The 23877-nt window shown below is 34.2% G+C and overlaps 2 protein-coding genes across 25 annotated transcripts; one reads left to right on the forward strand and one right to left on the reverse strand.

Annotated features, from left to right (window-relative positions):
* Positions 1-7615: 7615 nt before the first annotated feature.
* On the reverse strand, positions 7616-13119 carry LOC110635063 (probable inactive poly [ADP-ribose] polymerase SRO3). 20 transcript variants are annotated; one of them, XR_002491092.2, is made up of 10 exons: positions 12072-13119; positions 11735-11976; positions 11533-11651; positions 11361-11420; positions 10486-10546; positions 9946-10037; positions 9810-9861; positions 9568-9671; positions 9134-9402; positions 7616-7895 (listed from the first exon to the last, which is right to left on the reverse strand). XR_002491092.2 is itself a non-coding variant. In XM_021784253.2 (4 exons), the coding sequence occupies exons 1-4, from the start codon at positions 13022-13024 to the stop codon at positions 11319-11321; spliced, it is 1416 nt and encodes a 471-aa protein (XP_021639945.2). In that variant the 5' UTR covers positions 13025-13119; the 3' UTR covers positions 10976-11318. The 20 variants fall into 20 exon arrangements, 1 of the variants encoding a protein (XP_021639945.2); XR_002491094.2 differs by lacking the exon at positions 9134-9402 and having other exon boundaries at positions 9972-10037; XR_002491093.2 differs by lacking the exon at positions 9134-9402 and having other exon boundaries at positions 9950-10037.
* A 2643-nt stretch (positions 13120-15762) lies between these two features.
* LOC110635068 (RNA-binding KH domain-containing protein RCF3) lies at positions 15763-23619 on the forward strand. Of its 5 annotated transcripts, none has more exons than XM_021784261.2 (9): positions 15763-15960; positions 17498-17619; positions 18253-18990; positions 19980-20405; positions 20510-20770; positions 21613-21933; positions 22189-22265; positions 22393-22504; positions 23196-23619. In XM_021784261.2, exons 3-9 carry the CDS (start codon positions 18283-18285, stop codon positions 23349-23351), a joined length of 2061 nt encoding a protein of 686 aa, XP_021639953.1. In that variant the 5' UTR covers positions 15763-15960; positions 17498-17619; positions 18253-18282; the 3' UTR covers positions 23352-23619. The 5 variants fall into 5 exon arrangements, with proteins under 5 accessions (XP_021639953.1, XP_021639954.1, XP_057986915.1 ...); XM_021784262.2 differs by lacking the exon at positions 17498-17619 and having other exon boundaries at positions 18247-18990; positions 23196-23360; positions 23523-23619; XM_058130932.1 differs by lacking the exon at positions 17498-17619 and having other exon boundaries at positions 23196-23360; positions 23523-23619.
* Positions 23620-23877: the final 258 nt, after the last annotated feature.

Genomic DNA, 23877 nt, shown 5'->3' on the forward strand with positions numbered 1-23877 from the left:
GTATGGACTTACAAAATCATAAGTCTACCAGGCAAGACTCTTTCGATACTTAAGTGTATAACATTAATTAGGAGAAAAATGATATATCTGACTATGAAAGTTTAAAGCCCTTATATAGGCATTTGATAAAATTCTATTGGGATATGATTGACGACGCAAGAATTCTTATGGAGCTAGTTAAGATACTTATCATTAGTTCCTCTCTCGATTACGAATCTTTAGATTCGTTGTGTTTAGACATCAAATCTTTAACCATCGCTTTAAAATTTTTGGAGTGCAGACTCTCATCCTGATGAACTTGATAATGATGAAATTTTGCCTTAGGTGGGCTTGCACCTTCAATTTGCTTAGTCGAACAAATTATTGTCTTAAGTGGACTAAACACCTTTTTATTTGAGTCTGGCATACTATCATCGTGAATAGGCTAAACACCTTTTGTTTTAGCCTAGCAAATTATCATCATGGATGGGCTAAGTACTCTTCATTTTAACCTGGCAGACTATTACCATTGATAGGTTAAACACCTTTCGTTTTATTCTAGCGAATTATCGCCGTGGATAAACTAAATACCTTTTTATTTTTCATTTGCAAAAGTAATACTTTTACAAATATTTTTGTGAATTTATTCATCATTTTCAACAAATAATGTAATATGTGATGTATGCATTTCTAGTGATTTTGATAAATAATAAAGGCATTCGGGCTTGCATTATATGGATTTTAATCAAAGGCTAAAGTTAGCACTGTTATAAAATAAAAGCCAAATACAGATTAAGGATAATATTAGAACACATAAATTTAAAGAAGTAAATTCTAGGTAAATTCAAATGTTCCACTAGGGCTGAGCAAAATTTAGTTCAAATCGAAAGATCGAATCGAATCGAACCGAGTCAACTCAGTTCAATCGATTCGATTTTAAAATTCAATCGATTCGGTTCGATTTTACATTATAAAAATTTTAATTATTTCGATTTTATTCGATTTAAAAAAAAATCAATTAAACTGAAGCAAACTGAATAGTAATTTATATATTCAAATCGAACCAAATCGAACCAAATCAATTTTTGAATTGATTTATTTTTATGAGAAATTTATAAATTATATTTAATTATATATATATTAATTGTTTAATTTCATTGATTAATGGTTATTAGATTCAAACCAAAGTCAAAATTAGACCAAATAACTTAAAAATCAAGTCTAAATTAAAAAATAATCAAAAATAAAAATCGATTAGTTTAAAACAAACCGAACCGAACCAAAATAGAGCGGTTCGATTTGATTTGAATTTTCACCCATTTCGGTTCGATTTCTAAAATTTAAAATTCAATTTTTATAATTTAATTCGGTTATATTCGAATTAAATGCTCACCCCTAGTTCCCACAATACGTTTGAGTCTCGAATTTTGCTCAAATCACTCATTTAAGATAAATTCGGAGAAAAAGAAGAAAAAAATGTGAAATTACCTATTAGAGAAGTAAAGAACCTCAATGAACTCGCTGGTAAATGTCAGAGAAAATCAACGCGCAAAAAGGTAAGCAAGGAAACGAAAATAAGAGAATCTGTAAAGGCTCGGCCCACTGGCTAATATTGTCCGCTTTGACCCAGCTCATACTAGGCCTCACGGATTTGTCCCTTGGGCTTTTACACCCAAAAGCGCGCTAACCAGTGTTCCAAGACCACCCAATTTAAGCCCATGATCTTTTCCATGCTTTGCCGATGTGGGATTTGCCTAAGAGACCTTTCTCCCCCCTTTTTGAGACTTAGCGTCCTCGCTGAGGTTTGCTCCACCATCACTCAAGAGGCCACGCGAAGTGCTCTGATACCAATTGTAACGGTCGAGCTCCAATCACTAGAGAAATTATCCGCTTTGGCAGTAAGCCTCACGGTTTTGTCTAATAGGTGGAATGGAGAATTTCCCAGGAAGTCACCCATCCTAGGATTCCTCTCAAGCGAGCACACTTAACCCTGGAGTTCTTTCAACTCTCCAAGCCATTCCACCAAAAGGCGCCTATAGTGATTAGTTCCCTCATTTTATATATCATTACTTTTTGAACCCAAGACCATCTCCGTGCTTTGCCAATGTGGGATTTGCCTCTAGTGATTAGTTCCCCCATTTTACATATCATTACTTTTTGAACCCAATACCATCTACGTGCTTTGCTGATGTGGGATTTGCCTAAGGGACCTTTAAGGTAAATCCTACATTGACAAAGCACGAAAGAGATCCTGAACTTAAATTGGGTGGTCTTAGAACAGTGGTCAGCGCGCTTTTGGGTGTAAAAGCCCAAGGGACAAATCCGTGAGGCCTAGTATAGGCTGAGCCAAAGCGGACAATAATAGTCATTGGGCCGGTCCGTTACAATTGGTATCAGAGCACTCCGTGTGGCCTCTTGAGTAATGGTGAGACAAACCTCAGTGAGGACGATGAGTCCCAAAAGGTGGGGAGAAATGTCCCTTAGGCAAATCCCACATCAGCAAAACACGAGAGAGATCTTAGACATAAATTGAGTGGTCTTAGGACACTGGTTAGCGTGTTTTTGGGTGTAAAAGTCCAAGGAACAAATCCGTAAGGCCTAGTATGGGTTGAGCCAAAGCGGGCAATACTAGCCAGTGGGTCAGGCCGTTACATAGTCACAGCAAAGGCTTTATATAAGGGGGGGTCCTTGGGCATTAAATGCTCAATTACAAAAATCAAAACCACAATTATATTCCGCCAAAACACCTTTCTGTGTTCTCGAGGAAAACCTTAATGATGGCACGCCTTATCGAAGCAATGCAACGATCCTTGAGTCACGATGTAACACCCCCGTTTGCATAGCCTGGTATATTTCACTGTTTCAGTGACCGGAGTCGGTCCGGACAATTAAGGAGATTAGAACCACACTTAAGAGAACTAGAGAAGCCATAAACACAAATAATTAGTAATGTTCAATTAGTTGAGTATAAATAAGAAAAACAGAACAGAAGAAGTTAAACGAGCCGAGAGTCACAGCGATGGGTGACCTTCTCGGGAACGACTGCGAAGTCATTTTAAACTCAAATTTCGAACCGTAAAAAGTGACACTGAGGTCCTTAGAACCCTTATGAACACAGTGGAAAAAAGAAAATCACGAAAAATAACTGTTAAGCCAGTTAAATAATTAGGTCAGGGAGCCGGAAGAAATATGAAATTAATTGCAAACCGAGATAAACCGACGAGGGGCAATTTGGTCAATTGACCCCAAGAGCTGACTCCTGACCTAATTGTCAAATAAAATCAGAGAAAAGAAAATTTCAGAATCGAAAATTAAATTAAAGAACTAATAGAAAAAAAAAAAGAAGGAAAATGAAAAAGATATAGGGAAATGACATCATGCATGACATCATGCATGATGCCATAAATCCCATAATTAATAATTTGATTAAATGGATTTTTGGGTCTTCCACAAGATAAAAAACATAAAGAAAGAAAAGAAAAAAAAATAAAACACAAAGTCTTCTTCTTCAAAACGTCACTTTCCCTCTCCCTCACATCTCCATAGTTAAACCTCCATTAAAGCTTGTCTTCAAGCTTTGAAACCCTTACCAAATCCCAACTTCTTCTATAATCACTCCATAAAACCTTATTCCCTTCCCTTGAGAAAGAAATTTAACAAGAAAGAAAGAAGAAAAGAGGAGAAAAATTAAAGATTGGATATCAAAGTTGAGGTAAACACATCAATTTGAAAGTTTGATATTATTTGTTGTGTTTTTAGCTTGAATTACTTGTAAATAAACTTAAAATAAAAAAAAAATGTGAGGAACTAAACTGAAATTCGTTCAGCAGGGAGGGGAGAGTGATTTGCATGAGTTTGATTGAGTTAAACATGTTAAGATGCTTGAATGAGTTAAAAGATTGTGTTTATATGCTTTGAATTAGTTAATTACAATGGATTAGAGTGGTTAGGGTTTAAGACCTAGGGTTTTGAGGTAAAAATTTGGAGAAATTTGTAAATGGTGTCTTTGACCTAATGTAAAGTGAAAAATGGTCAATTGTGACCAAATGAGGTGTGGTAGAAGTGTTGAAATTAAAAGTCAATTCGGATTGGATAAGGTCATGTGCTGGCAGCATGACCAAAAGCTCCTTTGAGGAACCAAAAATGAAATTTTACAAGTCCAATGGATATGGGACCAATTGGAGATGAAAATAGGCACTAAATGACACAATTTTCATTTAGGAAGCCTGCCCAAAAAGTGACTAAAACCTAGAGAACAAAGTAACCGAAGTTGAAAAATCGCAAGCTGCCCTGCACAAACTGACCAAATGAACAGTGTTGGTTCATTTGGTCATAACTCGAGCTAGGCAGGTCAAAATGACCTGAAATTTTACCAGTAGTTAGATGAGATATAAACCTAAAACTTTCATGAAGAACACCAACCCAAATTATGCCATTAACCAAATCAAATTACTGAGCAAAGTTGGGTCACTGAATCTGCAGACTGCAGATTTGCCATTTGAACAGTAAAGTTTCAATGGCTATAACTTTCTCTAGAAAACTCCGATTTAGGTGATTCTTGAACCGATGAAAACCTAAGGCATAGTAGAACATTTCATATGAAGAAAGTTAGACCAAATTATGGACCTAACTTCATCAAATTGTTGAAGGAAGTTGGAATTAATAATCTGCCAGAATAAAATTCTGCAGCATGAACAGTAAACGTAATTTACTTATAACTTGAGCTACAAAACTCCAATTGGGGTGATTAAAAAAGGAGAATAAACTTAAGACAATAAGGAACATTTTCTATGGAGAAAGTTTTGTCAAATTCCAACAGTAAACTGACCAATAAAACAGTAAAATTAGGGACACCAAAACTAAAAATTTGGCAATTTTGCCTAAAAGACCTAAGTTTTGAGAAAATGACCAAAACCAACAAGTTTAGTGACCAAAATATGGTATGTGGGTGAAGTTAAAATTCCCATACCTATTAAGCCTTAGAAAGTCAATAATTTGACTTGAATAGTATAGTGAATAGTAACCCGAAACACAAAATTTCAAGAATGTCGAATTTAGGGCGTTAGAGCTAGGTAAAAGTGAAGCTAAATTTATTTTGGATTCATTTTAAGTTCTAGTACTGAAACACTGTGAAATTGTGTGTTTCAGTGGAAAAGAATACCGGGACAGAACCCGAGGAGTCGAGTCAAAACCAACAGGCGACTCGCTTGAGGTTTGTGCACAACGTATACTTTTTATAATTATCTTCTGCATACTGTTTTGAATAATGTGAAATATTGAATTATGGCATTCTTATGATGTTTTGACTTAAATTGTTGAAAGTTATTGTGTATATTTAAAATGACAATGTTTAGCAAATTGTTAAGATAAGTTTTGAAACTACAGTGTCATGACCATATATTTGAACACCTCACTAGCATGACTAGTGGAGGTAATTAGTTTCGAATTTTGATTCCTTCTCTGGAGAAATGTTGAGGTGTGCCAGTAGAAGAGGATGTGAATGGATATCCATATATTTGAGCTAGCTAGTCTTGTGATGTGATTTCTCTTTAGCCTCTAGCTATTGAGACTCTATTTGTTTCGAATGGCATGATCTAACTGTGGGTTTTATGAAATGTGTTTTGATACTTCAAAATGAACTTGGTTTGCATTAAAATCTCATAATTCGTGTTTTGTGTTTAATGCTCATGTTTAGTCAAATTTTTGAATAAATGTGATTTATATTTTGCATAAAGACTATTTTAGTATGTTGTGCACCACTGAGTCCTAGTACTCAGCGATAGCTTCTATTGCTGTCGCAGATACAGAGACTAGAAGAGCAGCAGACTGAGCTGCTAAGGATTAAAGATCATTCAGCTTAAAGTCATCGGATATAATTTATACCGTAATTATAAATATTTCTTTTGATGTATGTATTGCATATAAATGTATGGACATGTAAATAGGTCATGAGCAGCTTGTACAAAATTTGTATGAAGTTTGTAATAAAATTTAGTTTGTATTTCTTCTGATGTAACTTTTATAAGAATGTATATAAATTGTTTTGTCTCTAATGAAATATGAGTACAACTATTTTATTTAATTTAAATGAAATGTATTGCTAATATTTTGAGAATTATTGAATTTTGAACTTGAGAAATTGATTGAAATGATTGTGGAATTGTTGAAATTGATTGAGTTTGATTGTGAAATTGAAGTAGTGATTGAGAAATATTTTTAGAAGTGCTTTTTACAGGTATTTGAAGAACTGGTTTCTCAAAATATAGACAGAACTCTATCAAAATTTTTATAAAATTTGCGGAAAAATAAAATGGCCAAAATTTCCAACTAGCTTTCAACTTAATTACATGTTTTAAATACTTATTAGTAAATGCTCACCACTTGTTAAACGTAAGAAAATTGTTTTAGAAGAGCAGCAGACTGAGCAGCTAAGGATTAAAGATCATTCAGCTTAAAGTCATCGGGTATAATTTATACCGTAATTATAAATATTTCTTTTAATGTATGTATTGCATATAAATGTATAAACATGTAAATAGGTCTTGAGCAGCTTGTACAAAATTTGTATGAAGTTTGTAATAAAGTTTAGTTTGTATTTCTTCTGATGTAACTTTTGTAAGAATGTATATAAATTGTTTTGTCTCTAATGAAATATGGGTACAACTATTTTATTTAATTTAAATGAAATGTATTGCTAATATTTTGAAAATTATTGAATTTTGAACTTGAGAAATTGATTGAAATGATTGTGGAATTGTTGATTAAAAAATTGAAGTAGTGATTGAGAAATATTTTTAGAAATGCTTTTTACAGGTATTTGAAGAACTGATTTCTCAAAATATAGACAGAACTCTGTCAAAATTTTTATAAAATTTGCGAAAAAATAAAATGGCCAAAATTTCCAACTAGCTTTCAACTTAATTACATGTTTTAAATACTTATTAGTAAATGCTCACCACTTGTTAAAAGTAAGAAAATTGTTTTAAAATCCCTTGTAGGGTACTTAATGAATTATCGGTAGGTGAAGTTCAGTAGTTCATTAGGTAGTCTACGAGAACATGTCATGTCTTACAGAGGGGTAAGGTGTGACACACGACACAATCAATTCTGGATAACGTGCGATAAGGATACTCTGCAGAAGGCGAACGAACAAACAATACACAAACCTAAAGATTCATGAGGTTTTAAGGGGAACTAATGATACGACTCACCAAAAACCAAGTCAAATAGTCAGCGCTTAAGTGAAGAATCCAACGTGGTGGTTAAAGTGTCAATGCTCAGTCAAAGGTTCAAAGCAGCAAAGAGGATCCTATGCTCGGAGCAGACAAGACTGAGCAAAGCAGAAATTGCTCAAGTAATACAGACCGAGTAAAAGAATGCTCAATCAACCCAAACCAAGCAAAAAAGAAGCTTAATGATATAGAGACATTTGCTTGGTAATCTAAGCATCCAAGCCGAGCAACAACTATACTGAGCATCAGCAATGCCAATCAATGAAAAAGTTGAATCTTTAGGAGGTAATCTCGATATATTAACCTAATATCCGAGATCCATGCAGATAGCTATAATAACTACTTAGCCTACAGTCTATAAATATGAGAATTAGCCATTAATTAGGTATGTTTACTTTGTCAAATTTTCAATTGAACTCCATATTCATACTTTCTCTATTCTCAATCAATATCTCTTACTTGAGCGTTGAAGTAGTTAGCCAGAAAGCTATCGACTTCACAACTTTCTTCTTTTACAGGCTCACATGGCATTTGGACTAATCGTCAAAGGCTCATAGCAACATCAACTATCACCACTCATAACAACAAGGATGGTGCTATCTCATTTGGCGCAGGAGCACAATGAAATTCTCTGATTTTTACCTCTTTCCATAAATAGCTTCGAGGCTCTGAGACCATCCACACCTGGGGAAAAATAAATCATGCATCAAGGTCCATTGCCCATCGACAAAAAAATAAAGAACTTTAAATAACATAATATTCTCATTGTAGCTACATGGGTGATCGTATCCCTTTTTTAGTGAGAAAGAGTGCTACATGGGTGATCGTATCCCTTTTTTAGTGAGAAAGAGTGCTACACCTTCTCTCTACAAGTTCTTCGGTTTTCTTAGTTCGGCTAGTTACCATCTACTATCCTTTGGGCAAGGAAGGGTCTTTCGACCCATCTGAAGGCGATTCTTTCTCTCCCTGTTGATGGGTGTGTATAATTTTGGTTTGTTGTTTATGTTGTTAGCTAGTGAGGTTGTGCTTCATCAGAGGGTTTCATGGTGGACCGACTTCACTTTTCAATCTTTGCTTCTAGAATTTTCTTCCCCTCATTTGGCTACGATAGTGTTAGCACCATGGTGATCACCGACTCCATCTACATGAGGGCTATACAAGATTGAGATGTCCATGTCATGCCAAGCCTTCTCTCAGTTCATGCTTACACTAATTCTTAGTTCTGAGCATTCATGGGTAGCTACGTGGCTCTCCCTTTCTATTACCTTTGGGAGAAAGTTGCCCTAAGTAGACCGGCTAGTTCGTAAAGAAGGGTGTTATTCTTACTATGGTGTGCTCTAGTTCATACGTGCTTCAAGATTTGTTTATGCAGCTCACCCTTCAAAGCCAGCATTTCTCTGCCTAGGAAGGAGGAGCCATCTCTACTGGGGCAGGTCATACTATCTAGGGCTCTATTTTTGTGTATCCTGGACGTGGGCTTGAATCTTGTAGTAAGTTCTATTTCTTTATGGGATTCTAAAGGCCTTATATCCATGCTCTCTAAATGAAATATCCTTTTTTCTTGTAAAACAAAATACACAGTATTCTCACTGTTAGCTCTATTTTTGTGTATCCTGGGTGTGGGCTTGAATCTTGTAGCAAGTTCTGTTTCTTTATGGGCTTCTAAAGGCCTTATATCCATGCTCTCTAAATGAAATATCCTTTTTCTAGTAAAACAAAATACACAGTATTCTCACTGTTACTATCACTAATAGATCAATTAATCCTTGAATAGTTACAACAGATTAGAACAAAGATACAACAGCAATAAAATGCAGAAACAATTAAAAGAGTGGCATTTGTGTCATGCACTCCAACTTTTTCTAATTTTTGACAAGTAACATCACATATGAACAATATAATGGCAACTATCAGTCACTCACTGATTGTGATGAGGCATCGCCTCCCATCAACTGGCCTACTTCCTTTTTTCATCAGAGACCCAAACAGGATGGATTAAACCACGACTTAACTTGGAATTATCTCAGATCAACCATTACCAAGTTATCTGATCTTTGTGCCTTACTAAACCATGCACATCGGCACAAGCTCAGAGATCTCCAAAACTTTAGATGAACTTGAGCATTGCAATAAATCTATGCAATTACCAAGCTCTTCACTGCCCCCCTAACTGCATGTTATACTAATGCACCTGTGACAGATATTGATACTTGGGTATTATCCCTAAATCTATGAAAAATAATAATAACGATGTGTCCATGCTAACACAGATAATTCTAGCACACTCAAAAAATGACCAACATACATAGAACTTAAATTATGATTCAAGAACACACTAAAAATATGTGCTACCTACCTACTATCCAAGAAAAGATAATTCAGGTTCTGAATATGATGGTAGGCTGAAAGTAAAAGTCTTGAAGTCAATCAAAGGCAATGATATTCACCTTATAAATGATCCTAGCACAATTCAGAAGAACAAATACAGTTCATATAGATGCACAATGCCATAAACATTTTCTGATATTTTCTTTCGGCAATCAAATTTAAAACCATATGATTGAAAAAAAAAAAAAATCTCTTACAACCCTGCTTTACCTTAATTACCAAGGCTCAATCACGCTAGTACATTAGCCTCGGGTAATATTTCCTGAAATAGAATAAATTAGATAAATGAAAACTACATTCCATGCTATATATTATCATACAAAATACGACAGGAGAAAGTATATACAAACTATTGGACTTCAAAACCATTACTCTTGCTAGGTTCCAAAACCCACACACTACTTGAAAAAAACCTCAGGCTGCAACGCTGCTCTCATTCTGCTATCATAAAAAATTCCTCAAGTCAGACTCTTGCAATCACAACATCAAACTAATATTCCATTACACAGATTATCTTTTAACCACGAAAAGTGGTCACTCTTTGCACACTGCATTTTACAAATCGCTTGCATAATCTCTTACCTGCTGCTTCATATCCTGATAAAAATTTCTTTCACAACCACAACTCTCACAGAAACATGATGCACGTAATTATCAATAACCTGATGTGTCAAAGTAAATTAACAATAGTGACCCCCGATGTGAAATCACTGAACCAACTGCCAATGTGTCAAATATTTTTCTATCCAAATCCCCCTTGTTGCCACAAAATAAACAATATCAATCACATCTGAGATTTTTTTTTTCTTTTAGGCAGGTAATTGCTAAAATTAATATTGCAATAGGCAAAGGAACTTGTTGCAATAAGATAATATTTAGAACATACCCTTCTCTTTCTAATTAGACTTCAAGTAATTCATATTATACTTGTTCACAAACATCACAGCCTGTTCATAATGATCATAGAGATATTTAGCTTCAATGATGTTCATAATAATATTAATAAGAGACAACCATGTGGCAGTATCTCCAAACCTAATAATATAAATACAAGGTGTGTGCATGCGTGTGTGTGTGTGCGGTGTGTGTGTGTGTGTGTGTGTGTGTGTGTGTGTTTGAGAGAGAGAGAGAGAGAGAGAGAGAGAGTACAATAAAATGAAGTCATCCATGCAATAATGCAAACTTATGATATTCCCAGCACAAATTTCAGAAGTATCATTATCATTTAAAAGAACAGAGACAGCCACAGACCAAAATTTCATACCACTGCACCCCAAAACTCATAGCTAAACTGCCTTCTCACTCTAAAATACTCACCCCACAGGAATGCATGCAAATGTACACACAAAGCCATGCACACAATTTACAACACAATATGCTTCTCAATGTCCAGTTCATAATATCATATTTATAAGATTCAAGCATCATAGTGTCATATATTAAGGTTTTAATCAAAGGACAATCACTAAAAGCTTTTCAAATTATTTAAAGCAATAGTTACTACATTATATTGGTAAAAAAAAAAAAAGTTTCTTTTGGGTCCACTACATTTTCTGGAGAGAAAGAGGAGGAGAGGGGGGGGGGGGGGGGGGGGGGGTGGGGGGGGTGTGGGGTGCATGGAATATTTTGCTATTCCATATGATAGCCTTCCCAAGCTAATTGAAATCCTAGCACTCATTCGTCCAAATGAAAGGAGGGATAAAAAAAACCCATTAAACATCATTCTGGCATACGAATCTCCCTAATAGTGGATAGCAGCACCTCATCCCCAGCAATCAATCGCAACTGCTTTATGAACATATCTCTGGCCAACTTACCCCCCTGTAATAAGCCATAAAGAATTACAAAAACAGTTTCATTTTTCCAAATTTTTCCCTTAGGCAATACTGATAACAATGATTAACAATGAGAAAAACATGATCTCTATACTTACTCTGTAAGTATCATATAATGTCACCACTTCCCGAATTTTGGTGGGAGGGAGCAAATTCCTCATCTTCGAAAACAATTTCTCAAGGGAATATTTCATACAAGTCGGTCCTTTCACTTGGCCTAACAAACAACATCAACTAAAATCGCCATACTAAACGAACCACCAAAGCGCAACCACAATGACAAAAAGAACCAACATTTACCTTGCACTTGATGAGCAGATTTGTAGCTCACAACACACTCGGGGATAATGTGTCTGTTCATATTGCTTGACCAAACAATATACCACTTGGGATTGTTAAGATCATCTGCACCAGTATCAAATTGAAAGTTTGAAGGATAATATTGTTGTGACCCCATCTCGACTTTCTCAACATTACCCAAGATAACTCTACACAGTATAAGATGTTTTTCGCCGTTACCATCCATCTCCGATAACTTTGCACTGAAAACACAAACCAAAATAAAGCCAATCAAAATCCATAAACAAAATTACAAATACTTGCGCTCACTACCACCAGATGGAGATTCGTGCATTACCTCATATAGGGCAATCCCAAAGGAGACAGATAAACACCAACCCCATAACATTCAGTACCGGAAATCTTGCTAGGTACCCCAAACCCATGCGCTAAAATACTCTCCACACCCTTCGCCGATGCGCCATGCCAAGCATACACCAAATTAGACAGACCACGCGCGGCCTTTGTAATCTCAATCTGCTTTTGGAAAACCTCATAACGCGCCTTCTCCAAATGACCATCGCGCGTGCATTGATAAATGGCGGTAATTGTAGCACCGGCATCAACTTTCCTTATCCCAGACAAAAAATAATCCCTAACCATTGAATAAGCTTTTTCACCTTCTGTCAATAACCTAGCATTGGGCCATCTAGATGTTTCCACATCGGGAAAACATAAACGCGGCCGTTTCGAAGCATCCTCCTCTTGCTTAATCGACGAATTAACCTCGGGCTCTTCTTTATCCAATCCATCCCTCTTTCGCTTAATTGGACTATTATCAATCCGAATCTCAATTTCAATTTTAGGATTCTCCGATTTCTCCGGCCTACCATCAAAATCCTCACCGACAAACATTTTAGGGAAAAAACACTTCCCTTTCTCATCAATCCACGCAATCGATCGCTGACAGCCGGAGTCGAAATCAGTTTGCAACATGCGCATGAAATCAAAAACATACCTGGAGCCACTGATTAACAAGTCAACCATGGGCTTGCCCTCTACAAAAGCAGATTTCAGAGAACCGAGCACTTCGTCGGGGAAATTCAGCCAGGAACCATCGTGACTGAAGTACATAAAGCGAACCGGAGTGGCGCTGCGCTTGAAATTGCCGTGATTCTGCAACATGATCTTGGAAGAACATAAATCCGTCGAGTGAATCCCGCAGCAGTTCTGAGTCCTGGGCGGCGAAGAAGAAGACGAAGATGCTGAAGTTGATTTGGATTCCACCATGTTCCTTCCTTCAAGAACCATAACTTTACACCACTTGCAGGTAAATGCAATTGTATGGTCTACGAAATTGACAAAGAACCAGTAGAATCAACAGTAACGTTTTGCGGAGCTGCCATTTATAATTGATGGAAACTATCCACCTTACTAAAATACCCTTAGCTATTTATTCATGGTTAAGTCGGTGATCGCCGTATTTTGGTAGGGGTGTTTTGGAGATTGTGGCGTGCGACTTTGTCCAGAATCAGGAAAGGTTAGGCATTTGCATGTTTTTAGGGTTGAAAAAACATTTCTTGTGGGTTAAGCAGCCGGCCTTGAATTGGGCTGCGATTGCATTTACCTTCTTTCTTCGGCCCAAAGCAAACTGTTAAAACTTTGGAACGTTGAAAACGGTTTTGAAGCTTGGATAAAGATCCGACGTGTGGCGGACTTTTTTCGCATGATAAATATGAAAGAATAAAATATCTTTGACAACAGCGGAAAAATTTTTTTAATATAATTTTTAAAAAATATTTTTTATTAATTTAAAATTTTTGTAATTGATGTTAGCGAAGTTGATTAAAAAAAATGTATAATAATCGTATTTTTTGAGATGCACGGTTCAATTTTTCTTGATTTGTCATTTCACTAACTAAAATTTTACTAATTCATTTATTTTATTTTCGGTCCGATTAAAATCCTCCCTTGGTTGTGTAAAGGTATTCTCATATGTAATTACCTGCAATTTAAAAGCTAGTTTTTAATTTTTAATAAAATCTGAATTATTTATTTTGAAGTTAATGATCGAGATTATTCAAACATATGTTAGATCATGTTTGTATAAAATTGGGAGGATCTAAATCCTTTTCACTTGTATGATTTCCAAAAAGATTTTATATGCATGACTTGAATATTTAAAATTCATTACAAGTAGTAAAATTACATTGTAACACTTCGACTAAATATATTTTGTAATTTTTTTTATTCATTTCAATCATTATGTTTAAAATTATTTTATTAAAATAATTTTTTTAAGTAGTAGTCATTCAATTTATATTTTAATAAAATTTGCAGGGAAACTTCTCTATAGCACATCTTGCATAGATTTAAATTTTAAAAATTTATTGAAAAACTAAAAAATAAATAATTTATTTTCATGTTATTCATTACATTCACTAATTTCTATATTTAGACTTCCAAAAAAATTAAAAAAATAAATTTAAATTTATTAGAGATTTTATGATTATGATTGAAGTGACTGATGGTTAATTAAAAAAAAAATATGAGTAATTTTATTAAAATGAAAGTAAAATTGAGTGATTGTGGATAAAATTAATTAGAATATATTAATAGTTTTGCTGTGTATTGCATGGTCTTTTTTTAAATTTTAATAATATAATCTAACATTTATTTTTAAAAATATATATTCAAGATTATACTATAAAAATTTATTAATTATAATTTTTTTAATTATAATTTTATTAATAAATTAAAGAAAAACTTAATATATTAAGTTCAAACTAAATTTAGGTCAACATATTTCTCTAATACACTCAATCTAAAATTCAAAATATTAAGTGTAAAATTTTAAAATAACATTAAAAAAATATACATAACAAGTTAAAGGGCTCAAATCAAAATGTGGGACTAGCATAAAAAAAATATATGTCCTCATCAATGTTACATATAATTTAAATTTGCATTAAAATTATGAATAATTATATACTTATTAAAAGTAAATTTATTTTTTATTATTGATTTGTAATTTTTTATTCTTGATTTGTAATCTTGAGTGCTAATTTTGGACTTTCGTTATGAATAGTTTTTCACTTAAGTTTTTATATTTTCCTTTTCAATGGTGCTTATGGATTGATAAAAATTGAATTTTTCTCTTTGAATGCCATTACATTTTTTATTTTCTTTTTTTTTAACTGAAATCTTAGTATTCTCGATTTTAATTTTAAAAAATATAAAATTAAAGTGATTTGTTTAAATGTGTGTATATTTTTAAACGAACTGATCTAACTCACATACAATAATACTCTTAATAACTCTAAACATCATAAATCAATTAAATATATAAATGAAAATAATCAGATATAATTTCTCTCTTTTATGTAAATCATGATATATAAAAATATATAAATTTATTATAAAAATATATTTTATATCTAATTAATTACTTATGTAAATAAAATTAAATAATAAATACCTAACTCATAAAATTTAAACCCAATTCGAATTTAATATTAATATTATCTTATAAATTTAAAGGACCTTTTCGTTCTACACCATGGTTTATATTTGTGGCTTTGGAGCTTGATTGGATCCCTTGTTGTATTTTGTATTGGACTGAAGCCTTTAATCCAATATGTGAAATCTTTCTGATAATATATATATATATATATATATATATATATATATATATATATATATATATATATATATATATTGATTTTTTAATTTAAATAAAAATAAAATTATTTTATTATTAATGAAGTTTAAAATTTTTTTATTAAATTTTTATAAAATAATATATATTAAATAAAAAATACTAAATAAGTATATTTTATAATATTTTTAATATATATATATATTATATGTGAAAAATTTTTATTTTTTTATTAAACTAATAAATTTTTTATAATTAATCATTTTATGATAAGAATATTTTGTAAAAAGTTGGTGAGGTGAAACCTATAATTTTCTTATATATATATATATATATATATATATATATATATATATATATATATATATATATATCACACACACATATGCATGTATGAAATCTTTACCTTACGGAGTTTAAAAAAAAAGGGTCCTCACGCCTCTCGTTATCTTTCCCTGTACAACGACATATCGCAGGGCACAGATAAAACCTAGTTTCAGAGCACATCGAGCAGGAAGCTACAACTATTTTCCATCATTAGCGCGCGACATTGATTTGCTGCTTTAAAATCATAAGAGCTTGCGAAACTGTAAGTATACCAAATTTCGCAATTCTATCAATCTGTTCATTTTTTTTTTTTTAATTTTCTGGATCCTGAATGATTCACTTGCTCACAACTGGTGGAGCAACACAGTCAATGCTTTGTGTTACCTCGATTTGGGGAAATTGAAGAGCTACCTTCTAACTGAATTCATGCAATTAAAACCTTTTCTCTTGGGAAGTTAGGAGCTCTGAGATTATCTTTCCTCAAATTTCCCCACTCCCTCTTCCTGTAACCTCCAGTTTCTCGGCAAACAAATGGAACTTAGCGTTCCTTCAGTGTTTTGGTTTTTGCGATCATTTTGTTTATGAATTAGTATTTTTCCTCAGAACTTTTTAGGCCAAACTAGTGATAGTGGGATAGATTTTACCAGTATTCACTCATCTTTGCTAATCTTTTCATTTTAGTCATTATATTTTAATTTGTTTCAATAAAATCACTTATCTTTTATTTTTTGTTCAATATCAGTCACTAGCAACAGAATCTGATAGAATCTCTGATAAAACTCTGGTTTGTCTTACGCGGCTTTAAATATTCGGGCAATTGAAGAGCTACCTTATAACTGAATTCATGCAATCGAAACCTTTTCTCTTGGGAAGTTAGGAGCTCTGAGATCCATCTGTCCTTAATTTCCACTCTCCCTCTTCCCATACCCTCGATTTTCTGGGCAAACAAATGGAACTTAGCGTTCCTTAAGTTATTTGGTATTTGGGTTCATTTTGTTTATGAAACTAGTATTTTTCCTCAGAACTTGTTAGGCCAAGCTATTGGTAGTGGGATAGATTTTACTAGTAGTTGAAAGTTTCATTTTAGTCATTATATTTTAATTTATTTCAATAAAATCACTATCTTTTATTTTTTGTTCACTTCTAGTCACTAAGAACAGAATCCTATAGAATCTCTGATAAAACTCATATGTGGTGTGATTTATGCCAGTTTAAATTCTAAAAAAATATAAATATATATTTTTGCCTGGTCAAATTAATTTTTTTTTGGTTTTTTGGGAGTCTAAAAATAGAGATTAATAAATGTAATGAGAGATAAAATTTATTTTTTTTCTTTGGTTTTTTAATCTTACTTGGCAATGAGATAAATATTTTACGAAAGACACGCCATATGGGAGTTTATCGGATTTTGATCCGAGTGACTGCTAGCAAATAAAAAATAGAAGACGAGTGATTATTGAAACAAATTAAAGTATAATGACCGAAATGAAATAATTAACAAATTTGAATGACTACTGAGGAAATTTATCTATGATAGTGTGAATGATAGAATTCTATGGAATGGGACATTGGGAAGTCTGGGTTTTTATGTTCAAACCCATTTCAGCGTATTCATTCAGTTGCAAAGTTAATATCATGATAAAACATTTGTATTTTTGTGGTTACTAATGTGGATGTGTGGCCTTTGGATAGATTGAAGTTTGAAAGCTGAAGGTATTCGTATTTAGGATGCTGCTTGGATGAAATTGAAAAATAAAATAAGTTATCTTTATTAACATATCTGAAGTATTCTTCCACAGGGCACTTAACCGGACTCTCATACAATACAAGTTCCCTCAGCCTCTTCGTCTGATCACAGAGAGAGTCAATTTTTATTCTGCAATATTCCTTCATTAATTACTCTAGATTATTTAATTTCCATGTAATGATATTCCTTTCCTTGCTCCTTGTTTCTTCTTCTTTCTTTCCTCCTTTCTTTCACTGCTACATTCACTTATTGAGCCAAATGTGGACTCATTATGATCTTTGAATTGTTTTTTATTAATTCTATAATAAGTACTCTTTTACCCACCAGCTCTATTGAATTGTCTGAATGTTCCTCCATAGTGATAAGAAGTTGAAAAGTTCACTACTTTAATTCCTGTCATTATTCAGCATTGCTGATAAATGAGCATTGATGAGTATCCATTTTGTCTTCTTTAAGGCATACAGAATGACATCTATGCAGTAATGAAATAAAATGTTTAAAAATCTTGAAGTAAGAGTTTTAAAACCTACCATGAGAGGAACCAGATTTTCTTACAAGTTCAAACACTGTGGGATATAAATTGGAAGTGGAGTTATTGTCACGTTGATCACACTACATGAAATCAAAACAATTCACGCTGCCTGAGAAGTCATTTAATTTATAAAATTGGATGGTCAACTTCATGCTGGGTTTAGTTACAGGGTTAAAGACATTTCACATTTTTCTGTTTATGATTCTTGATCATGATTTTTTTCTTTACATTTCTCTTTTGAGTTGATTGTTTTCTTAATGCTGTGCAAGTGGCAGTGAAGCAGGCTTGCTACATAAACTGTGGGCATGTCTACTGCACTGACACCTTCTAAGAGACCACATGATTGGAACGCTAGTGAGACAAATGGGAAAGGAAAGTGGCAAAAGACAGCTGGCCTTAATTCCCCCAATCTATCCTTGAAATCCTTGAATGGTGTAGTTTTCCGAATACTCTGTCCTGCTTCCAAAACAGGTAGTATTATTGGGAGAGGTGGTACCATCATATCACAAATCCGTCAAGAAACTGGTGCAAAGGTCAGAGTTGAGGAAATTGTCCCCGGATGCGATGAGAGGGTAGTTGTTATTGTGGGTTCTGATAAGGATATCGAAGTCAATAATGAGCAGAATGGGGAGGATGGTGATAAAAATGCTGATGTGGTTGAAGAGGGTGATGATAAAAAAGACCATGTTGAGGACAATGAAAATAAGGAACTTGTTCCTGCAGTTGACTCGTCAAAGTCTGTAAAGGAAATATCATCCTTGCAGAAAGCCCTGGTACTTGTTTTTGAAAGAATAGTTGAAGCAGAACCAGAAACGGTTGGAAGGGATGAGGAAAATAGCAAGCCCTCTATGTTCATTTTGAGGTTACTTGTACTTTCCAGTCAAGTTGGCTGCCTTTTGGGAAAGGGTGGTAGTGTAATCAAGCAAATGTCTGCAGAAAGTGGGGCACAGATTCGGATTCTTCCTAGGGATAAACTTCCTGCATGTGCATCACCTTCTGATGAGCTAGTTCAGGTAATTACATATGGCATTTTATCAACTGCATCTTCATTGGTGATGGAAACCACTAACTCTTGTCAGTCAACCTTGTGCATAAAATGTCGCAATTCTATGTCACATGGATGAGAATGGGAAGTTCATGTGAAATCTGGTTCTCTCTTTTTTTCCTCTTTTGTTTTAACTTTTTTGGTTACTTTTGCTTAAATATATATTTATAGCATGGTATGTATCTTTAATGATCTTTAAACGAGTAGGAAGATGTGCACTTGTGCATATATGTTTATGTGCTTGTGTGGGTGGCTCTCAAAAAGTTATCTTTTTCTCTTATTTTCACATCCTCCTCAACTACGTAGCATTGCTAGGCATTAATATTCTCACAAGGACTAAGACTCAGATGAAACTCTGGTCATATGTCTGTTTGTCTACGCTGCTTCTTCTATTATGTATTCTATTTTCAATATCTTGTTTGAATTTTCTGATTGGTTTAGGGAAAACATTTTTATTTTCTTTTGTATATCAGGAAGAAAACACATTAGGAGGAGGTTGGAGCTTTGTTTTTTGGGTTTGCCCTTTTTTTTTTTTTTTTTTTTTTTGGGGTGTGTTTTTTTACGGGGGTGTGGGGTGGGGAGGGTTGCATGCTTATACATGAACTCACATGTGGTGAGGGTAAGGAGAGTCCAGATTAGATAAAGGGGATAACTTTATGCAGCAGTGATATTTTATGAGTATGTAATATGATTTGGGGGTTGCCCAGTTCAATTGTACATCAAGCATTGCTCCTGCAAATTTCAGCTGAGTGCTATGTATCATATCTATCATACCAACTTCTCACAGAATGGGATAGATGTTTCAACATTATGACTGCAGTCTTAACAGCAATGGCTTGCAATTGCTGTCTCAGGAATCAGGATTAGTTTATATTTCAAATTATATATGCATGCGCCGTGTGTGTGCATGTTTCATGCATTCTCAATTTGCCATTTTGTTCCATAATTGTGCTGCAGATCACAGGAGAGGTTGATGCAGTTAGGAAAGCTCTTCAATCAGTTGCTCAGCAGCTTCTGGAGAATCCACCCAGGGATAATGACTCTTTCCCTGCCAATTCTACAGGGCCTTCATCTCATTCATTTGGTTATCCTCTTCCTAGGCCAGAAGCATATCCACCACCATACCATTCTTTTAATGCTCGTGGAACAACTTATGGTGCTGGACCTCGGGACTTTCATGAAAGTGGTATCCCTGGTCGAATGAAGCCTACTTCAGATATAATAAACTTTCGCTTGCTATGTCTTGATGAGAAGGTAGGAGGCGTCATTGGAAAAGGAGGAACTATAATAAAAACCCTTCAGCAAGAAACAGGCTGTGATATCAAAGTTTTGGAAGGGGTTTCTGATTCAGAGGATCGCATTATTCTCATTTCTGGTCCAGTGGTATGACTTGCCTCTATAACCACTTGAATGTAACAAGCTTTAATATTTTTGCCTTCTCTTGCTCATTCATTTATCTTATTCTGACAACCCATCAAATCTTGCAGCACCCAGATGATAGAATATCAGCTCCACAAGATGCAGTTCTTCGTGTACAAACCAGGATTGCTAGGGCATTACCTTTACCTGATGGTAAAGAGAAGACTGTGATTGCTAGGCTTCTTGTCTCCTCAAATCAAATTGGTTGTCTCCTTGGTAAGGGTGGTGCCATCATGGCAGAAATGAGGAAGTCAACTGGAGCCTATATTCGTATACTGGGGAAGGATCAAGTTCCAAAATGTGCTTCAGAAAATGAAGAAGTGGTTCAGGTGTGTTCAGTGTTCTTTGTGTGTGTCTTGTAGCTTGGCAAGTTTGGGTAGTTTTAGGGCCTGTTTGGCATTACTGTCGAAATTACTGTTGAGAAAATCACTTTTTTAAATATACTAGTTAGAGAGTGTTAAAAAATAATTAAAAATTAAATTTGATCAGTTTTAGTCATAAGAACACTAAAATAATAAAACAGCTTTTTTCCAAACTGTTTTCTCAACAGCATCTAAAATGGTGCTTTTATTCAGAAAAACAGTTTCAGGCTCTAAAACTCAATGCCAAACAGGGCCTTAGTCTACTAAGCTGCTCCATTGTCCAGATGTTATTTTATCATATTTTTTTATGGTAATTTCTTATAAAAAAATCCAGAACTATTCCAAGTCTCAAATATGGTCAACTACATATGCCTACTTCAAAATTAGCATCAATTTTGGTTAGCCTAGAGATGTGTGTCAAAGCACCTAGGTGCTGTCATGAACAAAATTTTTATACATAACATATGAAAAAGAGAGAGAAGATATTCACAAAAGAGAGAAAAGGTGAAAATTTTTTTCATTTAATTTTTAAACAATTTTTTTTAACAAATTTAATGATTATTAAATGCTATAATAATTCAAAAATGTTACATTAGCAAGATTTTTTCATGTTTTATGCATAAAATATGGTTCATGTCATCACTTAGAGTGCTTTGGCACATACCTTCTCTAGGTTGGCCTGAATTGTTGGAATGTTGAAGTATGTGTATGTAATTGATACAGGAAAAAAAAGAATGTAATACTTGATAATTGGACCAAAATTTTTATGTTTTTGGTTATCAATCCTTTTTTCAATTGTTGTGGTACAGATAAATGGAGAGTATGAAGTAGTTCAAGAAGCACTTCTGCAGATAACCGCTAGGTTGCGCAATCATTTCTTTCGTGATGTATTTCCATCTATAGACCATCCCTCCAATCCTGCCTTCATGGATCAAATGCCTCCATTTCCTCCATATGTGGGAAGAAGGGAGCTCTCCCCTCCATTCCATGCATTTCATAATTTTGATGGCATGGGCGGTCCACCTCCACATGGTTTCCGTCCTCATGATGATCATTCTCCTTTCATGCACAATATTCATAGATCAGGCTTGCCCCCTCATATATCCGAAAGAAAACCTTGGGGTCCTCAGGTAGAATGCCTTATTCTTTGCTTTCCAGGTTCAATATGAGCTTGCACCTAGTATTTTAAGGCTGCTGCCTAAAGGTCTGAGGCATATCCTGGCTATTATTTGGATTACCCCATTCATCTTTGGCATTTAAAATTAAATGTTAAAACATCTGTGACTAAGCAATTTTTATTGTTCAAAATATTTTTAAAAAGTAAATTGCACAACAATTTTGTGCAAGCTGTGACTTTACTCTCTCTTTCCTGATCTGGCTTGCAGGGACTTATTGAAGGTGGTCCCCCCATGGGCTTGCCAGACTTTGGACCCCCCCAAAGAAGACATTCAGGTTTTGGAGGGTATGCATATTACCATTTTTTGAAATTTTTATTTTTATTTATGGTCCAAGGTTTCAACTGTTAAATTGTGCATCTATGATGACACCATTAATTCCTTTCTTTTGTTCTTGTATCTATGTGTTTGTAGGGTAAACACTCCGGCTATTATCACCAGCACTACTGTTCAAGTCGTTATTCCTCGTTCTGTGGTCCCTGTAATATATGGAGAAGATGGTTCATGCCTGAAACAAATTCACCAGGTTTATTCTTGGTTGAGTGCTCTATTTACAGATTATATAAAGCAGATATACAAATAAATGGTCACCTTATATTGTTTAATGATTAATCAGTGTGTAAATATATTGGGTGTAAATTACACACACGTACACACATGAGAGAGAGAGAGAGAGAGAGAGAGAGAGAGAGAGAGAGAGAGAGAGAGAGAGAGAGAGGCATCTTTGAAGTAGTGAAGCATGAGATAGATTTTGTGTGTTTGCCAAGTCTCAGTTGGAACTATGCGCTGGCTGCCTAATCAAATTAAAAAGAATTACATACTAGGGATGGTAATGTTTCAAAGTAACTGAGGATCAAAATACAATTTATTGTTGAATTAAAAGTGCCAAAGTGCTGGATTTGAATGATTCTTTTTTACCATGGCATGAATGTATATGGTTTCTTTGGGAAAAAAGCTAAGGATAATAAACTTCTCATGGACCTGTAATTTCTTACCAAATTATGTGAACTAGCAGTAATGCCTTTAAATTATATGTTTTATACATCAATATAATTTGAGTTGATGTTGTATTAGTGGCTTATTATATTTTGCTGTAATCTTGACCCAAAAGTTGTATTTGTTATGATCTGAATTAGTATTTACTGTCTTTATCAAAAGTTTCTAAACAATTTTGGCCTATGGCTTTAACAATTCTATCATGGCCAATTCTATTTCAGATTTCTGATGCTAAAATTACAATTACCGAGCCGAAGCCTGGAGCAACAGAAACTGTGATTATAATATCTGGGACACCTGAACAGACCCATGCAGCTCAGAGTCTCATTCAAGCATTTGTGATGAGTGAAAGGGAGTCCACTTCGTCTTTACAATAAGCCAACAAGGTAATGTTTGTGATCAGATGCACTCCCCCTAAGCCCTGGATTGGCATTTGTCAATTTAAGATAGAGCATATTCACTTCACATGCTCCCCTGTACATACAAGCTCGGATACTTTTTTTTTTTCAATATTGTTCTTGTTATTGTATCTCGTATTTATTTTACAGTTCATGGAAGAAACTAAATGCATGACTGTTGATACTATGATGTCTTCTTTGAATGTTGGAGGATGCCGTTAATCTAATTTGGCAGTTTTTGTGAGTACGGTGAAAGCCGCCTGAACTTACTGGTGAAAAGATGGCATACATGTTCACTCTCTTTGATTTTGATTTTGATTTTGATAGGATGAATCATTAGAAGACTACCGGCAATTTTATGATTTATTGATGACTTATCCTATTTATGTGCATGTTTTGGCTTACCAGGACATTTTCACCTCATTAGATTAATTTCTTAGATGTTCAATGGAACAAGGACATTCACTAGTATTGTTATGTTAGTTTTCTGAAAGACGACACACAT

Source organism: Hevea brasiliensis, chromosome 12 (genome assembly GCF_030052815.1).
Source record: "Hevea brasiliensis isolate MT/VB/25A 57/8 chromosome 12, ASM3005281v1, whole genome shotgun sequence".
Lineage (NCBI taxonomy): Eukaryota > Viridiplantae > Streptophyta > Magnoliopsida > Malpighiales > Euphorbiaceae > Hevea > Hevea brasiliensis.

What these genes read in the sequence shown, in the direction of transcription:
- LOC110635063 (XM_021784253.2), bottom strand. Translation starts at nt 13,024, where the DNA reads ATGGTTCTTGAAGGAAGGAACATGGTGGAATCCAAATCAACTTCAGCA. An exon ending in TTGGGATTGCCCTATATGAG is followed by an intron (nt 11,977 to 12,071) that starts GTAATGCACGAA and finishes TTGTGTTTTCAG; the next exon opens with TGCAAAGTTATCGGAGATGG. An exon ending in ATCTGCTCATCAAGTGCAAG is followed by an intron (nt 11,652 to 11,734) that starts GTAAATGTTGGT and finishes GTTGTTTGTTAG; the next exon opens with GCCAAGTGAAAGGACCGACT.
- LOC110635068 (XM_021784261.2), top strand. Translation starts at nt 18,283, where the DNA reads ATGTCTACTGCACTGACACCTTCTAAGAGACCACATGATTGGAACGCT. An exon ending in AAAATGAAGAAGTGGTTCAG is followed by an intron (nt 20,771 to 21,612) that starts GTGTGTTCAGTG and finishes GTTGTGGTACAG; the next exon opens with ATAAATGGAGAGTATGAAGT. An exon ending in AGACATTCAGGTTTTGGAGG is followed by an intron (nt 22,266 to 22,392) that starts GTATGCATATTA and finishes ATGTGTTTGTAG; the next exon opens with GGTAAACACTCCGGCTATTA.